The 18,945-nt window shown below is 42.9% G+C and overlaps 1 protein-coding gene across 6 annotated transcripts in view; it reads right to left on the reverse strand.

Annotated features, from left to right (window-relative positions):
- LOC106604348 (glutamate receptor 1) overlaps positions 1-18,945 on the reverse strand; it is a 160,668-nt gene that overhangs the window by 17,830 nt on the left and 123,893 nt on the right. For all 6 annotated transcript variants that reach the window (XR_006769832.1, XM_045717945.1, XM_045717947.1 and 3 more), the window contains exons 12-13: positions 2,220-2,418; positions 1,629-1,876 (exon numbers count right to left, since the gene is read on the reverse strand). Coding sequence is in view for 5 of the 6 variants with exons in the window: in XM_045717945.1 (XP_045573901.1) it covers positions 1,629-1,876; positions 2,220-2,418 (447 nt within the window). In the remaining variant the exon portion in view is untranslated. The remainder of the gene's footprint in view (positions 1-1,628; positions 1,877-2,219; positions 2,419-18,945) is intronic.

Genomic DNA, 18,945 nt, shown 5'->3' on the forward strand with positions numbered 1-18,945 from the left:
TGTGAGTAAGGACCTTTGCTCTGTGCAGGCAGCCTACTGAGAAAGTCCACTAAATGACTATTCAATGACACTAAATAGGAGTCTTCTCTCCCCGTAGGAGGCTTCTCATTAAAAGAAATGCAATCTCCCCATAGGAGGCTTCTCATTAAAATAAATTGAGATGATTATGGTTGAATTCAAAGATCCACATGACCCCTGCAAGATCTTTCTGCAACAGAATACATGTACGACATGGACTGTAGTCATGAGAGGTGAGGTTAGGCAGGTGTTGTCTGCTTTAGCTGTTATTAAATAATCATTCATAATGATACAAATAATGCCCCCCCACCCCCCAAAAAACCATGTTTTCTAATCTTATCACATCAAAGCCTGACAACATCAGTCTGAGAGAGAAGAGAGGAGAACAAAGAGAGAAGAAGAGAGGAGAACAGGGGAGAGAGAAGAGATGAGAGAGGAGAAGAGAGGAGGAAGGAGAAGAGAGCAGAGGAGAACAGAGGAGGGGGGAGAAGAGAGGCGAACAGAGGAGAGAGAAGCGAGAAGAGAGAAGAGAGGATAGAGGAGAGAGGAAAAGAGAGGAGAACAGGGGAGAGAGAAGAGATGAGAGAGGACAAGAGAGGAGATAAGAGAACAGAAGAGAGGAGAGAAGAAAGGAGAGTTGAGGGGAGTAGAGCAGAGTAAAGGAGAGGAAAATAAGTGTTTCTGAAGGAGGGAGGAAAGAAAGGGGGGCTGTCAGATTTCCACAGACCACTTCTGTAAGCACTCAGAGTCTGGTCAGCCTGACCAAGCCCTAGGTGGTGGATGTCAAGGGCTTAGCAAGGCTTTAGCTCGCACAGACACAGAGATATTGAGCTCTGCAGTAGTCATAGAGGTTATACAGACAGATATTCAGTTCTGCAGTAGTCATAGAGGTTACACAGAGATATTCAGCTCTGCAGTAGTCATAGAGGTTACACAGACAGAGATATTCAGCTCTGCAGTAGTCATAGAGGTTACACAGAGATATTCAGCTCTGCAGTAGTCATAGAGGTTACGCAGACAGAGCTATTCAGCTCCACAGTACACAGTTAGAACCTCTATGTCTACAGTCTCAGAAAAGAAGGTGCTCTCTAGAACTTAAAATGGTTCTTTGGCAATAGAGAACCCTTTTGGGTTCCATGTACTGTAGAACCCTCTGTGGAAAGGATTTTACACGGAACCCAAAAGGATTCTACATGGAACCACAAAGGGTTCTTCAAAGGGCTCTCCTATGGGGACAACCAAAGAACCATGTTAGGTTCTAGAGAGCACCTTTGTTTCTAAGATTGTAGTCATAGAGGTCACGTCAAGTTTCCATGGTGAAAATATAGACACCTTTTAACATTAGGTCATACATGCTGGTTCTGACACCCGATAAACCAGTGGGTCATGCAGGGCCAAGTGTTTGATGTTTATAGTGGTACTCTATTCCCTACATAGTCCACTACCATTGACCAGAACCCTGTGGGCCTTGATCAAAAGTAGGGAATTTCGGGAAAAGGGTGCAATTTGGGATGCATCCAGTATCTCCATTAAAAAAAACATCCCATGCAAAAAAAAGATGCCTAAGCCATTTCCAGCTCCGAGGCAGAGGTGCAGTTACACGTTAATACCTGAGGGGTGAGCCCTTGGGCGTGGCGATGCCGTATCCTTTAGAGTCCAGGTTCCCCCCGACCTTCATGGTGTCACAGGGTTTCCTCTGCTCGATGTACTCGTTCATGGTGGACTCTAACAGATAGGCATACTTCCCTTTAGACTTCCTGACCCTCATCACTCCCTCGTCTGTGGTCTTCACGAATACTGAGGGGTCGGCCGACTTCATGTATGACCACATCTTCTCAAACACCGCGATCTTAGACCGCTGGGGAGAGAGGAGGGGTTAGGATTGTGTGTGGGGGACCTGTGTGTGTGTGGTTGGGATCTCTGTGTGTGTGTGTGATTGGATCTCTGTGTGTGTGTGTGTGTGTGTGTGTGTGTGTGTGTGTGTGTGTGTGTGTGTGTGTGTGTGTGTGTGTGTGTGTGTGTGTGTGTGTGTGTGTGTGTGGGTGTGGGAGGGGGATCTCTCTGTGTGTGTGTGTGTGTGTGTGTGTGTGTGTGTGTGTGTGTGTGTGTGTGTGTGTGTGTGTGTGTGTGTGTGTGTGTGTGTGTGTAAACTACATGCTAGTCAAACAGGTGTGTGTCTATGAGTAAACCACAGGTCTCACCCTGAAGAACTCTTTGGTGGAGCCAGCATCCAGAGTTCCGTAGGCGATCTCGGTCTGTTTAGCCAGGTCCTCAGCACTCTCTATGGGGGACACCATCCTCTCCACTGTGAGAAAAGCAGCTAGATTGGCCGTGTAGGACGAGATGATGATAAGAGTGAAGAACCACCACACGCCACCCACTATCCGCCCTGACAGAGACCTAGAGGGAGAAACAGCCAGAGACAGGCGTTAGAGACACCTACACCTACACACACAACCCCTAGGATATGTCCAGCTAGGCTTGAAGGGGAGAAGGACATAACGGAGACCTAAAAAAATAAAACCATCTGCATAACTCTCCATTAGGACCTCATTCACATGCGTATACATTATAACAAAGCAAACCAAAGCCTCTGCCTTTCACATGACTCTGACCTATCTAGCATCACATGACAGTATCCATCCTCCTCCCCCACTCCCTACAGTACAGCAGGTCTCTGTCTGTGTCTCATCATCAGACACACTGGTTGTGTCCCAAATGAACAACATATTCCCTTCACACAGTAGTCCACTACTTTTGACCAGGGCCCATATTTAGGGAATAGGGTGCCATTTGGGATGCACACCCTGCCTTTCCCATACCGTACTTCCATCAAGGCTCTGGGAGAGCTGTGTTAAATGTGCTGAGACAAGATAACTGAGCATCACAAAGGAAATACACCACATTCATCTCACCTTAAGGAAGTTACCAGCGTGTTTCACGGAGCCACACACATTAATTGGTGGTGATTAATAATGAGAGGAGGAAGAGGAGGCCACTTAGTCACAGTTGTTATTTTGGTATTTGGTATTTATTAGTATCCACATGAACCGCTGCAAAAGCAGCAGCTACTCTTCCTGGGGTCCACATGTAACATGACATAATACATAGTACAGACTATTATAAGTCAAGGACTGAAATACATACATTTAAAACGTCACACATAGCCTACATATCAGTACATACACACAATATCTAGGTATAATACATAGTACAGTGCAAATTACAATACAAAATATACAAAATGGCTGTCTCTTCATAGTCCCCTTTGTTCTTTTATCTGTTTTAAAACTGGTTTTATTACTAGCTTGAGTTACCTGGGGTGGCAGAGAGTTCCATGTGGTCATGACGCTATTTACTACTGTGCATTTCCCAGCCTCTGTTCTGGATCTGGGGACTGTGAAGAGACCTCTGGTTACATGTCTTGTGTTGTAGCGATGAGTGTTTCGAACTGTGAGCCAACTGCTTGAACAGACAGTTCAAAAAGCAGTTGGAGGCCACGGAAGGAGTGTTGTATGGCATTGAAGCTCGTTTGGAGGTTTGTTAACACAATGTCCAAAGAAGGGCTAGATGTATACAGCGAAGGAAAAAAGTATTTGATCCCCTGCTGATTTTGTACGTTTTCCCACTGACAAAGAAATGATCAGTCTATAATTTTAATGGTAGGTTTATTTGAACAGTGAGAGACAGAATAACAACAAACAAATCCAGAAAAACGCATGTCAAAAATGTTATAAAATGATTTGCATTGTAATGAAGGAAATAAGTAATTGACCCCTCTGCAAAACATGACTTAGTACTTGGTGGCAAAACCCTTGTTGGCAATCACAGAGCTCAGACGTTTCTTGTAGTTGGCCAACAGGTTTGCACACATCGCAGGAGGGATTTTGTCCCACTCCTCTTTGCAGATCTTCTCCAAGTCATTAAGGTTTCGAGGCTGATGTTTGGCAACTCGAACCTTCAGCTCCTTCCACAGATTTTCTATGGGATTAAGGTCTGGAGACTGGCTAGGCCACTCCAGGACCTTAATGTGCTTCTTCTTGAGCCACTCCTTTGTTGCCTTGGCCGTGTGTTTTGGGTCATTGTCATGCTGGAATACCCATCCACGACCCATTTTCAATGCACTGGCTGAGGGAAGGAGGTTCTCACCCAAGATTTGACGGTACATGGCCCCGTCCATCGTCCCTTTGATGCGGTGAAGTTGTCCTGTCCCCTTAGCAGAAAAACACTCCCAAAGCATAATGTTTTCACCTCCATGTTTGACGGTGGGGAGGGTGTTCTTGGGGTCATAGGCTGCATTCCTCCTCCTCCAAACACGGCGAGTTGAGTTGATGCCAAAGAGCTCCATTTCAGTCGCATCTGACCACAACACTTTCACCCAGTTGTCCTCTGAATCATTCAGATGTTCATTGGCAAACTTCAGACGGGCATGTATATGTGCTTTCTTGAGCAGGGGGACCTCGCGGGCGCTGCAGGATTTCAGTCCTTCACGGCGTAGTGTGTTACCAATTGTTTTCTTGGTGACTATGGTCCCAGCTGCCTTGAGATCATTGACAAGATCCTCCCGTGTAGTTCTGGGCTGATTCCTCACCGTTCTCATAATCATTGCAACTCCACGAGGTGAGATCTTGCATTGAGCCCCAGGCCGAGGGAGATTGACAGTTATTTTGTGTTTCTTCCATTTGCGAATAATCGCACCAACTGTTGTCACCTTCTCACCAAGCTGCTTAGCGATGGTCTTGTTGCCCATTCCAGCCTTGTGTTGGTCTACAATCTTGTCCCTGACATCCTTGGAGAGCTCTTTGGTCTTGGCCATGGTGGAGAGTTTGGAATCTGATTGATTGATTGCTTCTGTGGACAGGTGTCTTTTATACAGGTAACAAACTGAGATTAGGAGCACTCCATTTAAGAGTGTGCTCCTAATCTCAGCTCGTTACCTGTATAAAAGACACCTGGGAGCCAGAAATCTTTCTGATTGAGAGGGGGTCAAATACTTATTTCCCTCATTAAAATGCAAATCATTTTATAACATTTTTGACATGCGTTTTTCTGGATTTTTTTGTTGTTATTCTGTCTCTCACTGTTCAAATAAACCTACCATTAAAATTATAGACTGATCATTTATTTGTCAGTGGGCAAACGTACAAAATCAGCAGGGGATCAAATACTTTTTTCCCTCGCTGTAGGTCTGTAACACTTTGGGTCGAGAGTGTCTCCCCCTTTGAAGAGGGTGATGACCGCGGCAGCTTTCCAATCTTTGGGGATCTCAGATGAAAAGAGAGGTTGAACAGGCTAGTAATAGCCTGTTTTGACCATGACAGCTTACTGTCTAGGGTTACACCCAGCAGTTTAGTCTCCTCAACTTGCTCAATAGCCACATTATTCAATAATAGATCTAAACGAGTTTTAGCGTTGAGCAAGTGATTTGTCCCAAAAATTATGCTTTTAGGTTTTTAGATATTTAGCTCCAGCCTATTGCTAGTTACCCATTCTAAGACTGACTGGAGCTGTATGTTACGTGTCTCAGTTATTTATTTTACTGTTGCAGCCGACATGTATACTGTTGAGTCGTCAGTGTACATAGACACAGGCTTTATTCAAGGTCAGTGGAAGGTCATTAGTAAAAACAGAAAACAATAATGTTCCTCGCCGACTGCCCTGCGGTACGCCACACTCAACTGAATTTGCATGAGAGGCTTCCATTAACGAAAACCCTCTGTGTTCTATTAAATAGGTATTTACCATAATTAGGCAGGGGATGCAAATCCATAACACCTACATTTTGTCAGCAATAGGTTATGATCAATGACATCAAAAGCTGCACAAAAGTCTAACAAAACAGCTCCCACAATCTTCTTACTATCAATTTATTTCAGCCAATGATCAGTCATTTGTGTCTGTGCCGAGCATGTTGAGTGCCCTTCCCTATATACATACTGAAAGTCTGTTCTTAATTTGTTTTCTGTAAAACAACTTTGTATTTGATTAAACACCATTTTTTAAACGTTTGCTAAGCACTTGTAACAGGCTGATTGATTGGCTGTTTGAACCAATGAAGGGTGCTCTGCTATTCTTGGGTAGTGGAATGACCTTTGTCTCCCTCCATGTCTGGGGGCACACTGTCTTCTAGGCTTAAATTGGAGATGTGACAAACAGGAATCACAATGTATTCCGCTACCAACCTCACCCGGCCTGTACCGGGTGACTTGTCCTTATTTATAAATAGCAACCATGTTTTCACCTCTCCCACACCCACTTCGTGGAACTCAAATTACAGTACTAGTCTTTCATTATTTGGTCCAGTATGCATGAATATGAAGGCTCAGCATTTGTTGTTTGCATGTCATGCCCAAGTTTTGTAATCTTGTCAACAAAAAAGTTATTAAAGTGTTTGGCAAAATCAAAGGGTTTTGTTATGAACAAGCCATCTGCCTCAATGAAAGATGGAGCCGAGTTTGCTTTCTTGCCTAGAATTTCATTTAAAGTACTCCAGAGCTTTTTACTATCATTCTTTGTTTAATTTTTCTTTGTTCCATAGTGTAATTTCTTCTTCTTTTTATTTAGTTACGGGACTTCTCAAGTTACCGTATGTTTGCCAGTCTACTGTGTTGTCAGACTTATTTGCTATTCCCTTTGCCTCATTGCTCTCAGCTATACAGTTTATAAATTCATCTATCCATGGGGATTTGGCAGTTCCAACAGTCGTTTTAGATGGGTGCATGCCTATCAGTAAGCGGAAGAAGCAATTTCATAAATGCTTCAAGTGCAGCGTCTGGATGTTTCTCATTACACACATCAGACCAACAAATATTTTCACATCTTCGACATAGGAATAATTGCGCAACCTCTTGTATGATCGTTTATACACAATTTTGTAAATATATTGTGTTCACTACATCCGATGGGTGTGGATACTGCTTTAAAGCAGATTTCTGCAACATTAGTAAAGATGTGATCAATACACGTGGATGATTTAGTTCCTGTTCTGTTTGTAAATACCCTGGTAGGTTGCGTAACGATGTGCGCTGAGAGTCGGGAAGCAAGTTCAGGAAGTGTTTTAATAAAATAAACAAAACAGAACAGAACATAATACAAAACAAGAACCTAGAACAACGCACAGACAAGAAACAGAAACAATGACGCCTGGGGAAGGAACCAAAGGGAGTGACATATATAGGGCAGGTAATCAAGGAAGTGATGGAGTCCAGGTGAGTCTAACGACGTGCAGGTGCGTGTAATGATGGTGACAGGTGTGAGCCATAACGAGCAGCCTGGTGACCTAGAGGCCGGAGAGGGAGCACACGTGACAGGTTGACTGATGATTTGAACCTGATAGCAGGCACTGGTTACAGTTTGGAGCTTCTTTTTGAGTGGGCAGCGTGATGATATCAAGTCAATATTTCGGTCATCCAAAAAATATACCTCTCTTGATATCACAAACATTATCCAACATTTCACACATATACAGTAATCCAAATACTGACTTTTAGCACTTTGCGGTCTATAGCAACTTTCTACGAGAATAGGCTTTAGGTGAGGCAGATGAACCTGTAGCCATATGACTTCCACATCATCTGACATGAGATGTCCTCTCAGCCTAGCAGGAATATGACTCTGAACATACATGGCAACACCTCTTCAATTGGCATTTCTATCTTTCCTGTATATTCTATAACCATGTTTGAATCATTCAAGGAATTATCTAAGTGTGTTTCAGAGATGGCCAGACTATGAATGTTTTCTGATGTTAATAAGTTGTCAATTTCATGAACCTTGTTTCTCAGGTTACATACGGTATGTTAACATGAGATATATTTTGTCCTTTTCTGTGTTGCTTGTTTGTTTTTAGTGCTTTTCTGTGAGGATGATCTGAGGTAGACATGTCAGTGACATTTACATTTGAACATTTGAACCCACACCGTCAGCCTATTAAACAGTTCGTAATGGGCGTTTCAAAAAGCAACCACTGATTTGCTGGAAGCCAATTCTCCCAGGACCTTTCTCTGTTTCTCGGGATCTGTCCCAGAATGGCACCCTATTCCCTTTATAGTGCACTACTTCTGACCAGTGGCCATGTGACAGACCATATAGGGAACAGAGTACCATTTGGGCTGTAGCTCTGTCTCTCTGCCTCAGGAGAGCACTACTGAGCACGAACGATTAAGTGTATCTCTGTTACGTACTATTCTCCTCTCTGGCACATCAGACAGAGAGAGTACAGGACACAGAGAGTGCAGGACAGAGATAGATAGAGAGCTTTCATGTAATAAAACATTAGCTGAAGCAAAAACAAAAAGGGTTCCAGGGTTTAGTCTTCCTGCAGTTAGTGAAGAAGAACATGAAAAAGGAAGGAGAGATTGAACAAGAGAAAAAAAAACATTTAGGATGCATGAGATAAGATGGGAGGATGATGAAAGAGTTAGAAGGCCTGAGAAAAGAGGGAAAGAAAGAGAAAAGGGAGAGGTGTGTGTGTGTGTGTGTGTGTGTGTGTGTGTGTGTGTGTGTGTGTGTGTGTGTGTGTGTGTGTGTGTGTGTGTGTGTGTGTGTGTGTGTGTGTGTGGAGACCTACCACACTGTTTAGCCGGTGAACGCCTGAGCAGGCTTTAGGCAGAGCAGGAGTCTGCATGTCTGTCTGTCTGTCCATCTGTGTCTGTCTTGGTATCATGTATCCATTCCTCTCTATCCCTCGTTCCATGCATGCTCCCATCCCCTGCTTCTCATCTGTCTGTTCGCATTGACCTATAACTGCCACTGTCCTCCCTCTCTCTCTCTCTCTCTCTCTCTCTCTTTCTTTCTTTCTTTCCCTCTCTCTCTCTAACCCTCTCACCCTCCTCACTCTCTTTTCTCGCTCCCTCCATCTCATCATCTTTTTCTCTCTCTTATCTATGACCAGATTAATTAGTACTAATCAATCATCCCTTGTCCAACACAGAAACCCCAAGTAACCCCATGCTGTCCAACAGCGGTTCTCAAAGTGGGGTCTAAAACTTTTGGACAGATTTGGCCAGATCTCAAAATATGAAACACTGCAAAGCTATTCAGAAACAGATCTATCTACACCGAACAAAAATATAAACGCAACATGCAACAATTTCTAAGATTTTACACAGTTCATATAAGGAGATCGGTCAATTCAAATATATAAATTAGGCCCTAATCTAAGGATATCACAACTGGGAATACAGATATGCATCTCAGTTACCTTAAAAAAAAAGTTATGGATCAGAAAACCAGTCAGTATCTGGTGTGACCACCATTTGTCTCCTGCAGCGTGACACATCTCCTTCTCATAAAGTTGATCAGGCTGTTGATTGTGGCCTATGGAATGTTGTCCCACTACTCTTCAATAGCTGTGTGAAGTTGCTGAATATTTTGTCAGGAACTGGAACACGCTGTCGTACACGTCGATCCAGAGTATCCCAAACATGTTCAATGGCTGGTGACATGTCTGGTGAGTATGCAGGCCATGGAAGAACTGGGACATTTTCAGCTTCCAGGAATTGTGTAAAAATCATTGTGACATGGGGCCATACATTATCATGCTGAAACATGAGGTGATGGCAGTGGATGAATGGCAGGACAATGGGCCTCAGAATCTTGTCACAGTATCTTTGAGCATTTAAATTGCCTTCAATAAAATGGAAATGTGTTCTTTGTCCGTAGCTTATACCTACCCTTACCATAACCCCACCACCACCACCACGGTGCACTCTGTTCACAACGTTGACATCAGCAAACCGCGCGCGCACACGACGCCATACACACTGTCTGCCATCTCCCCGGTACAGTTGAAACCGGGATTCATCTGTGAAGAGCACACTTCTGCAGCTTGCCAGTGGACATCGAAGGTGAGCATTTGCCCACTGAAGTCAGTTACGATGCCAAACTGCACATTTTAGAGTGGCCTTTTATTGTCCCCAGCACAAGGTCCAACTTTGCAAGGATTTTTTATCAGCTTATTGATATCTCACACCATTCAGGTGGATGGATTATCTTGGCAAATGAGAGATGGTCACTAACAGGGATGTAAACACATTTGTGCACAGAATTTGGGAGAAATATGCTTTTTGTGCATATGGAAAATTTGTGTGATCTATTATTTCAGCTCATGAAACATGGGACCAACACTTTACATGGGACGTTACATGCGTTTATATTTTTGTTCAGTATATATATACAAAAATTCAATAATAATGAATATTACTAACATAAGACTAAACGACTTCTGGCCAAGGGATCTGTGGAATAAGTTTAAAGTGAGTAATACTAAACAATACAATGTCATATTATTAATTTACAATGTATGTTCTTAACCCTGGGCAACATGGGCCTGGGATGCTCACAGGGATATTGGTATCCACAGTACTCTGTTCTTAACCCTGGGCAACATGGGCCTGAGAGGCTCACAGGGATATTGGTATCCACAGTACTCTGTTCTTAACCCTGGACAACATGGGCCTGGGATGCTCACAGGGATATTGGTATCCACAGTACTCTGTTCTTAACCCTGGACAACATGGGCCTGAGAGGCTCACAGGGATACTGGTATCCACAGTACTCTGTTCTTAACCCTGGACAACATGGGCCTGGGATGCTCACAGGGATATTGGTATCCACAGTACTCTGTTCTTAACCCTGGGCAACATGGGCCTGGGAGGCTCACAGGGATATTGGTATCCACAGTACTCTGTTCTTAACCCTGGACAACATGGGCCTGGGATGCTCACAGGGATATTGGTATCCACAGTACTCTGTTCTTAACCCTGGGCAACATGGGCCTGGGAGGCTCACAGGGATATTGGTATCCACAGTACTCTGTTCTTAACCCTGGGCAACATGGGCCTGGGATGCTCACAGGGATATTGGTATCCACAGTACTCTGTTCTTAACCCTGGGCAACATGGGCCTGGGAGGCTCACAGGGATATTGGTATCCACAGTACTCCACCAATTATTTTCAACTCAATACTATTCCCCTGCCCCCGTTTTTTTCCCACTGTTATTTAAGGCAAAATATGCAGAATATTAGGTTAAAGCTGCAACAACACAAATATCTTTGCCCCATGACAAAATGTGTAGAATTGCAGGAAATTAGCTTGGAAACTGCAAAGTTTTCTCTCCAATGCCAAGAGGCGAGCCTTTTAAATGTTATTTCCCCGGGCCCAAGACTTGGTTCGTACAGCCATGCACTGCAGAAATCGTAGTAAAACTCCTTGTAGGCTATTTTCATCAGGGGGTCCCTGATGAATTTTCTATCACAAAAGGGATGCCCAGTCCAAAAACTTTGAGAACCCGATAAAGTACAGTGCTGTGCTGTAGTGAACATCAGTAAAAACACTATGAAGGCTGTTTACAGTAAAAAACATTTTAGAGTAGCGCTGTCATTTCCCTGCCTCATTAAAATAACAATTCATGATTTACTCACAGTAACTATTCATTACTGCTGAACATGATATTTAATGGTTATGTTAATATGGAACAGGAATGGGATGCTTGTGTGCATGTTCATGCGTGTGTCAGAGAAGGACCAGGCGTAGCGAGTCACTGCTTCCAGCAACCAAATCAAAGCCCTCTCTAACCCTCCTCTTATCTCCCCAGCTCAGAGTGGATCTAGTGTAGCTAACTGAACTGCTCAACTCCCTGTAAAATTCCCCTGACTAACTTCTATTCCATATGCTAATTAGCATGACTAAAGATTTTAGTGAGTGTAAGGAATGAGTCTGTAATAACCACATTACAATGGATTAGGATTTACACTGCTAGAAAAGAGGGACACAACCTTAATAATGTTCTGATTCCAGACCAATCAGAAGCATCTGAATAAATGAGATACTGTAGGTGTGTGTGTGTAGGTGTGTGTGTAGGTGTGTATGTGCTCCGACTGCCACGTTGCCTCTAATAATGCAGTCGGACTCTTGCGACCTGGCTGGAACTCATTCCTCTCTCTGTCTCTCTCCCTCCCTCCCACATATCACCCTCCCCCCCCTCTCTCTCTCTCTCTCTCTCTCTCTCTCTACCTCACTCTCTCTCTCCCTCCCTCTCTCTCGCTCGCTCTCTCTCTCAGCTCTATCCTATAAAGGTCAGTATTTTCATGCAGTGGAGAATGAGTGAATTATGTTAGTAATGTTTACATCAAAACAGAGGATGGTAGTTGTTGGGTGTTAAGGGAACTGTGTTAAGTTGTACAATGCTGTGTAATATTGAACTTGTGTGATACATGGAGTATCACAACGGCTGTTGTGGACTTAGTGGTTTACTGCACTTTATGGTTGATGTACAGTGAAACACACACACACGCACACACACACACAGACACACACACACACACACACACACACACACACACACACACACACACACACACACACACACACACACACACACACGCACACACACACGCACACACACAGACAGTGTTAGTAATTTCAGCAAGAAACACTAACCATGGCTGCATTAATCAGAACTTCCAGTATAATCTGATAGTTAGCAAATAGTATCAACAGACACGTACAAGTATGCATACGCACACACACCCACACAAACACACAGGCGTGCTGTGAAACACACACACACTCACACACACACACACACACACACACACACACACACACACACACACACACACACACACACACATGCTGTGAGCTGCGACACTCTGTAAGGAATGTCCGTGTCTCGCTGGGTTGCCATGGCAGCACACCCTGCTCTCCAAACAGATCTGGCGATCTGAGCTGAAAGAAGGATTTAAGTCATCTCACTCCTCCTTCTCTCTCTTCCCTCTCTGTCTATCTCACTCTCTCTCTCTCTTTATCGCTCTCTCTGTCCTCGATCAGGCTCGCTCTGCGGGAGGCAGCTCAACAAACACTGAAGAGTATCTCTCTCTCTTTAGCTGCAAAATCCCTGCACAGACACAGCCCTTCAGATCATCCATCTACTATAGTAGTATATCATCTACTCTGCTTTAGACAGTTACTAGTCTATCTACTCTGATCCAGCCAGTTACTAGTCTATCTACTCTGATTTAGACAGTTACTAGTCTATCTACTCTGCTTTAGACAGTTACTAGTCTATCTACTCTGATTTAGACAGTTACTAGTCTATCTACTCTGCTTTAGACAGTTACTAGCCTATCTACTCTGATTCAACCAGTTACTAGCCTATCTACTCTGATTTAGCCAGTTACTAGCCTATCTACTCTGCTTTAGCCAGTTACTAGCCTATGTACTCTGATTCAGCCAGTTACTAGCCTATGTACTCTGATTTAGCCAGTTACTAGCCTCTCTACTCTGATTCAGCCATTTACTAGCCTATCTACTCTGATTCAACCAGTTACTAGCCTATCTACTCTGATTTAGACAGTTACTAGCCTATCTACTCTGATTCAGCCAGTTACTAGCCTCTCTACTCTGATTTAGCCAGTTACTAGTTTATCTACTCTGATATAGCCAGTTACTAGCCTATCTACTCTGATTTAGCCAGTTACTAGCCTATCTACTCTGATTTAGCCAGTTACTAGTCTATCTACTCTGATTTAGCCAGTTACTAGCCTATCTACTCTGATCCAGCCAGTTACTAGTCTATCTACTCTGCTTTAGACAGTTACTAGTCTATCTACTCTGATTTAGCCAGTTACTAGTCTATCTACTCTGATTTAGACAGTTACTAGTCTATCTACTCTGCTTTAGACAGTTACTAGTCTATCTACTCTGCTTTAGCCAGTTACTAGTCTATCTACTCTGCTTTAGACAGTTACTAGTCTATCTACTCTGCTTTAGCCAGTTACTAGTCTATCTACTCTGATTACTAGCCTATCTACTCTGATTTAGCCAGTTACTAGCCTATCTACTCTGCTTTAGCCAGTTACTAGCCTATGTACTCTGATTTAGACAGTTACTAGCCTATCTACTCTGCTTTAGCCAGTTACTAGCCTATGTACTCTGATTTAGACAGTTACTAGCCTCTCTACTCTGATTCAACCAGTTACTAGCCTATCTACTCTGATTTAGACAGTTACTAGCCTATCTACTCTGATTCAGCCAGTTACTAGCCTATCTACTCTGATTTAGACAGTTACTAGCCTATCTACTCTGATTCAGCCAGTTACTAGCCTATGTACTCTGATTCCGACAGTTACTAGCCTCTCTACTCTGATTTAGCCAGTTACTAGTTTATCTACTCTGATTTAGCCAGTTACTAGCCTATCTACTCTGATTTAGCCAGTTACTAGTCTATCTACTCTGATTTAGCCAGTTACTAGTCTATCTACTCTGATTTAGCCAGTTACTAGCCTATCTACTCTGATTCAGCCAGTTACTAGCCTATGTACTCTGATTCCGACAGTTACTAGCCTCTCTACTCTGATTTAGCCAGTTACTAGTTTATCTACTCTGATTTAGCCAGTTACTAGTCTATCTACTCTGATTTAGCCAGTTACTAGTCTATCTACTCTGATTTAGCCAGTTACTAGCCTATCTACTCTGATTTAGACATAAAGGAGATTACGGCTATTGGCGTCAACTAATAATTTGACTGTTGCATGGTGCTCCTCGGAGAGGCGAATTTCTTTACCGAATGTGGTTATTTATAACCACTAAAACTTCTTCCCACTAAAGTATTGAATTTAACTTAAAAAGGTATAACGATCAGTGAGGGAGGAAATCAACTTTTAGATGTCATGTAGTGGCAACGTTGACTGTTACTGATTTGTGGTCTGGGTGGAGTAGGCTGGAGAAAAGTATAGAAATGTGAAAAAGTATTAAAATGCTGGAAACGCTTACCTCTGGAATGGTTTCATACCGGGGTAAGTAAGCATGTGCTTCTTTGAAGCCCGATGGTGTGCTTAATTTCTAATTGTGCTGTGGCCCTCCATAACTTTTCAGTTAACAGTTCTTCAATGAAACTAGATTGTCGACTTAAGTACATTTATCACCGTCGTAACCATTCTTTTCATTTAACAAATCAATACAGGGTACTCATTATGAATTTATATATTGACCCCACTATGACATGCATTTAGTGCATGTATGGCAATTGTGTCCATTACGGTCTTCCATAGCCAACTGACACCAAGTCTGCACTCTCAACATTTAGCTGCATAGACTGCTCATCAAAATAACATTCTAGAAGTGAAATTTTGCTTTTGTATCCAGACTTTTCTTTTTGTGTAAACTGGTCCAGAATTCATGTGTTTGTGGTACGCAAACCAAATAGAAAAATTGATGCACCAGGGCTGAATTGTAATGGGTTTTAGGAATGATACTGTGCAATGTTCTTCTAGATGCTCCTAGTCAGTTTTATTTTTCTCCAATGTTACACAATATAATGAATGTTTTGTAATACAGGAGGTTGATCTGTTTAGACATACGTTCTCTTGACTATGATTAATGCCATTTGATAATATACACACCAGAGGATGACTGGAGGTCAGGTACAGCAAGCTTTCAAAATGGGGAGTTAAAAGAAAAATGTCCTCGGTAACTCCTATGCCTCAATGTGTTATGTACTGAATTTTCTACCGCCGGCTTCACCGTAAATGTATATATTGCTGCCACCAGCTGTTACAACTGTCTAAAGGAGTAGACCATGGCGCAGCGTGTAGAGTGCTCATTGTTATATATTTTTAATGAAAAAACTAACACTAGACAAAATAACAAAATGACAGCCAACATATCCATCAGGTCAACAAACTAAACAGAAAGAAAGAAAACAAAGGGAAAAACAGGCTGCCTAAGTATGGCTTCCAATCAGAGACAACGAATGACAGCTACCTCTGATTGGAAACCATACGCGGCCAAAACATAGAACACAAAACATAGAATGCCCACCCACCTATCACACCCTGACCTAACTAAACAGAGAAAACACAGCTCTCCTAGGTCAGAGCGTGAAAGTACCCCCCCCCAGGTACTAGCCTATCTACTCTGCTTTAGCCAGTTACTAGCCTATCTACTCGGATTTAGCCAGTTACTATCTACTCTACTTTAGCCAGTTACTAGCATATCTACTCTAATTTAGCAAGTTACTAGCTACTCTGCTTTAGACAGTTACTAGCCTATCTACTCTGATTTAGCCAGTTACTAGCCTACTGTATCAACTCTGCTTCAGCCAATTACTAGCCTACTGTATCTGCTCTGATTTAGCCAGTTACTAGCCTATCTACTCTGCTTTAGCCAGTTACTAGCCTATCTACTCTGCTTTAGCCAGTTACTAACTACTCTGCTTTAATCAGTTACTAGCCTATCTACTCTGATTTAGCCAGTTACTAGCCTAATGTATCTACTTTGCTTTAGCCAGTTACTAGACTACTGTATCTACTCTGATTTAGTCAGTTACTAGCCTATCTACTTTGCTTTAGCCAGTTACTAACTACTGTATCTTCTTTGCTTTAGCCAGTTACTAGACTACTGTATCTACTCTGATCTACTCTGCTTAAGCCAGTTACTAGTCTATCTACTCTGCTTTAGCCAGTTACTAGCCTATCTACTCTGCTTTAGCCAGTTACTAGCCTACTGTATCTACTTTGCTTTAGCCAGTTACTAGACTACTGTATCTACTCTGATCTCCTCTGCTTAAGCCAGTTACTAGTCTATCTACTCTGCTTTAGCCAGTTACTAGCCTATCTACTCTGCTTTAGCCAGTTACTAGCTACTCTGTATTAATCAGTTACTAACAAACTGTATTTACTCTGATTTAGCCAGTTACTAGTCTATCTACTCTGCTTTAGCCAGTTACTTGCTACTCAGTTTTAATCAGTAACTAGCCTACAGAATTTACTCTGCTTTAGCCAGTTACTAGCCTATCTACTCTGCTTTAGCCAGTTACCAGCCTATTTACTCTGCTTTAGCCAGTTACTTACTAGCCTATCTACAAATGATTTTAACAACCAGATCATATGGGTTTCTAGTAGGCCAGTTCCTGTGACATACAGACCTCGTTACTATACAGCCCTTAAAGCATGACCACACAGCTAACCAATCCATCCATGTGGTACATGATGTTAACTCAACATTAGATTTCCCATAGGGCCTGAACCCCTATCTGGTACATGCTGTTAACTCTACATTAGATTTCCCATAGGGCCTGAACCTCTATTTGGTACATGGTGTTAACTCTACATTAGATTTCCCATAGGGCCTGAACCTCTATTTGGTACATGGTGTTAACTCTACATTAGATTTCCCATAGGGCCTGAACCCCTATCTGGTACATGCTGTTAACTCTACATTAGATTTAGGGCCTGAACCCCTATCTGGTACATGCTGTTAACTCTACATTAGATTTAGGGCCTGAACCCCTATGGGAAATCTAATCAGAAACTCATTTGACTCTGTCACGGTTATATTACTGAAAATAGATAGCCTCCAAAAGGACCATTTGAGAGTGTGTGTGTGTGCGTGGGTTGTGGGTTCGACTCCCACGGGGGACCAGTAAGAAAATGTATGCACTCACTACTGTAAGTCGCTCTGGATAAGAGTGTCTGCTAAATTACTAAAATGTAAATGTTGTATTCATGTCTGCCTCAGTGTGTAAATGCTTCAGTGTGATCAAGAGTTGCCTTGATGTGATTTAGTCATAAATAAAACACAACACACAATGTCCTGAAGTAAACTGAACTGGGTCCTTATAACTCAATCACGATCTACAACACTGGCCGTCTCTTCTCTAAAGCACTGCTATAACACTGGCTGTCTCTTCTCTAAAGCACTGGCATAACACTGGCTGTCTCTTCTCTAAAGCACTGGCATAACACTGGCTGTCTCTTCTCTAAAGCACTGCTATAACACAGGCTGTCTCTTCTCTAAAGCACTGCTATAACACAGGCTGTCTCTTCTCTAAAGCACTGCTATAACACTGGCCGTCGCTTCTCTAAAGCACTGGCATAACACTGGCTGTCTCTTCTCTAAAGCACTGCTATAACACTGGCTGTCTCTTCTCTAAAGCACTGCTATAACACTGGCTGTCTCTTCTCTAAAGCACTGCTATAACACTGGCTGTCTCTTCGCTAAAGCACTGCTATAACACTGGCTGTCTCTTCTCTAAAGCACTGGCATAACACTGGCTGTCTCTTCTCTAAAGCACTGGCATAACACTGGCTGTCTCTTCTCTAAAGCACTGCTATAACACTGGCTGTCTCTTCTCTAAAGCACTGCTATAACACTGGCTGTCTCTTCTCTAAAGCACTGCTATAACACTGGCTGTCTCTTCTCTAAAGCACTGGCATAACACTGGCTGTCTCTTCTCCGCGATAACACTGGCTGTCTCTTCTCTAAAGCACTGCTATAACACAGGCTGTCTCTTCTCTAAAGCACTGCTATAACACAGGCTGTCTCTTCTCTAAAGCACTGCTATAACACTGGCTGTCTCTTCTCTAAAGCACTGGCATAACACTGGCTGTCTCTTCTCCGCGATAACACTGGCTGTCTCTTCTCTAAAGCACTGCTATAACACTGGCCGTCTCTTCTCTAAAGCACTGGCATAACACTGGCTGTCTCTTCTCTAAAGCACTGCTATAACACTGGCTGTCTCTTCTCTAAAGCACTGCTATAACACTGGCTGTCTCTTCTCTAAAGCACTGGCATAACACTGGCTGTCTCTTCTCTAAAGCACTGCTATAACACTGGCTGTCTCTTCTCTAAAGCACTGGCATAACACTGGCTGTCTCTTCTCCGCGATAACACTGGCTGTCTCTTCTCTAAAGCACTGCTATAACACTGGCCGTCTCTTCTCTAAAGCACTGCTATAACACTGGCTGTCTCTTCTCTAAAGCACTGGCATAACACTGGCTGTCTCTTCTCTAAAGCACTGCTATAACACTGGCTGTCTCTTCGCTAAAGCACTGCTATAACACTGGCTGTCTCTTCTCTAAAGCACTGGCATAACACTGGCTGTCTCTTCTCTAAAGCACTGCTATAACACTGGCTGTCTCTTC

This window comes from Salmo salar, chromosome ssa05 (genome assembly GCF_905237065.1).
Source record: "Salmo salar chromosome ssa05, Ssal_v3.1, whole genome shotgun sequence".
NCBI lineage: Eukaryota > Metazoa > Chordata > Actinopteri > Salmoniformes > Salmonidae > Salmo > Salmo salar.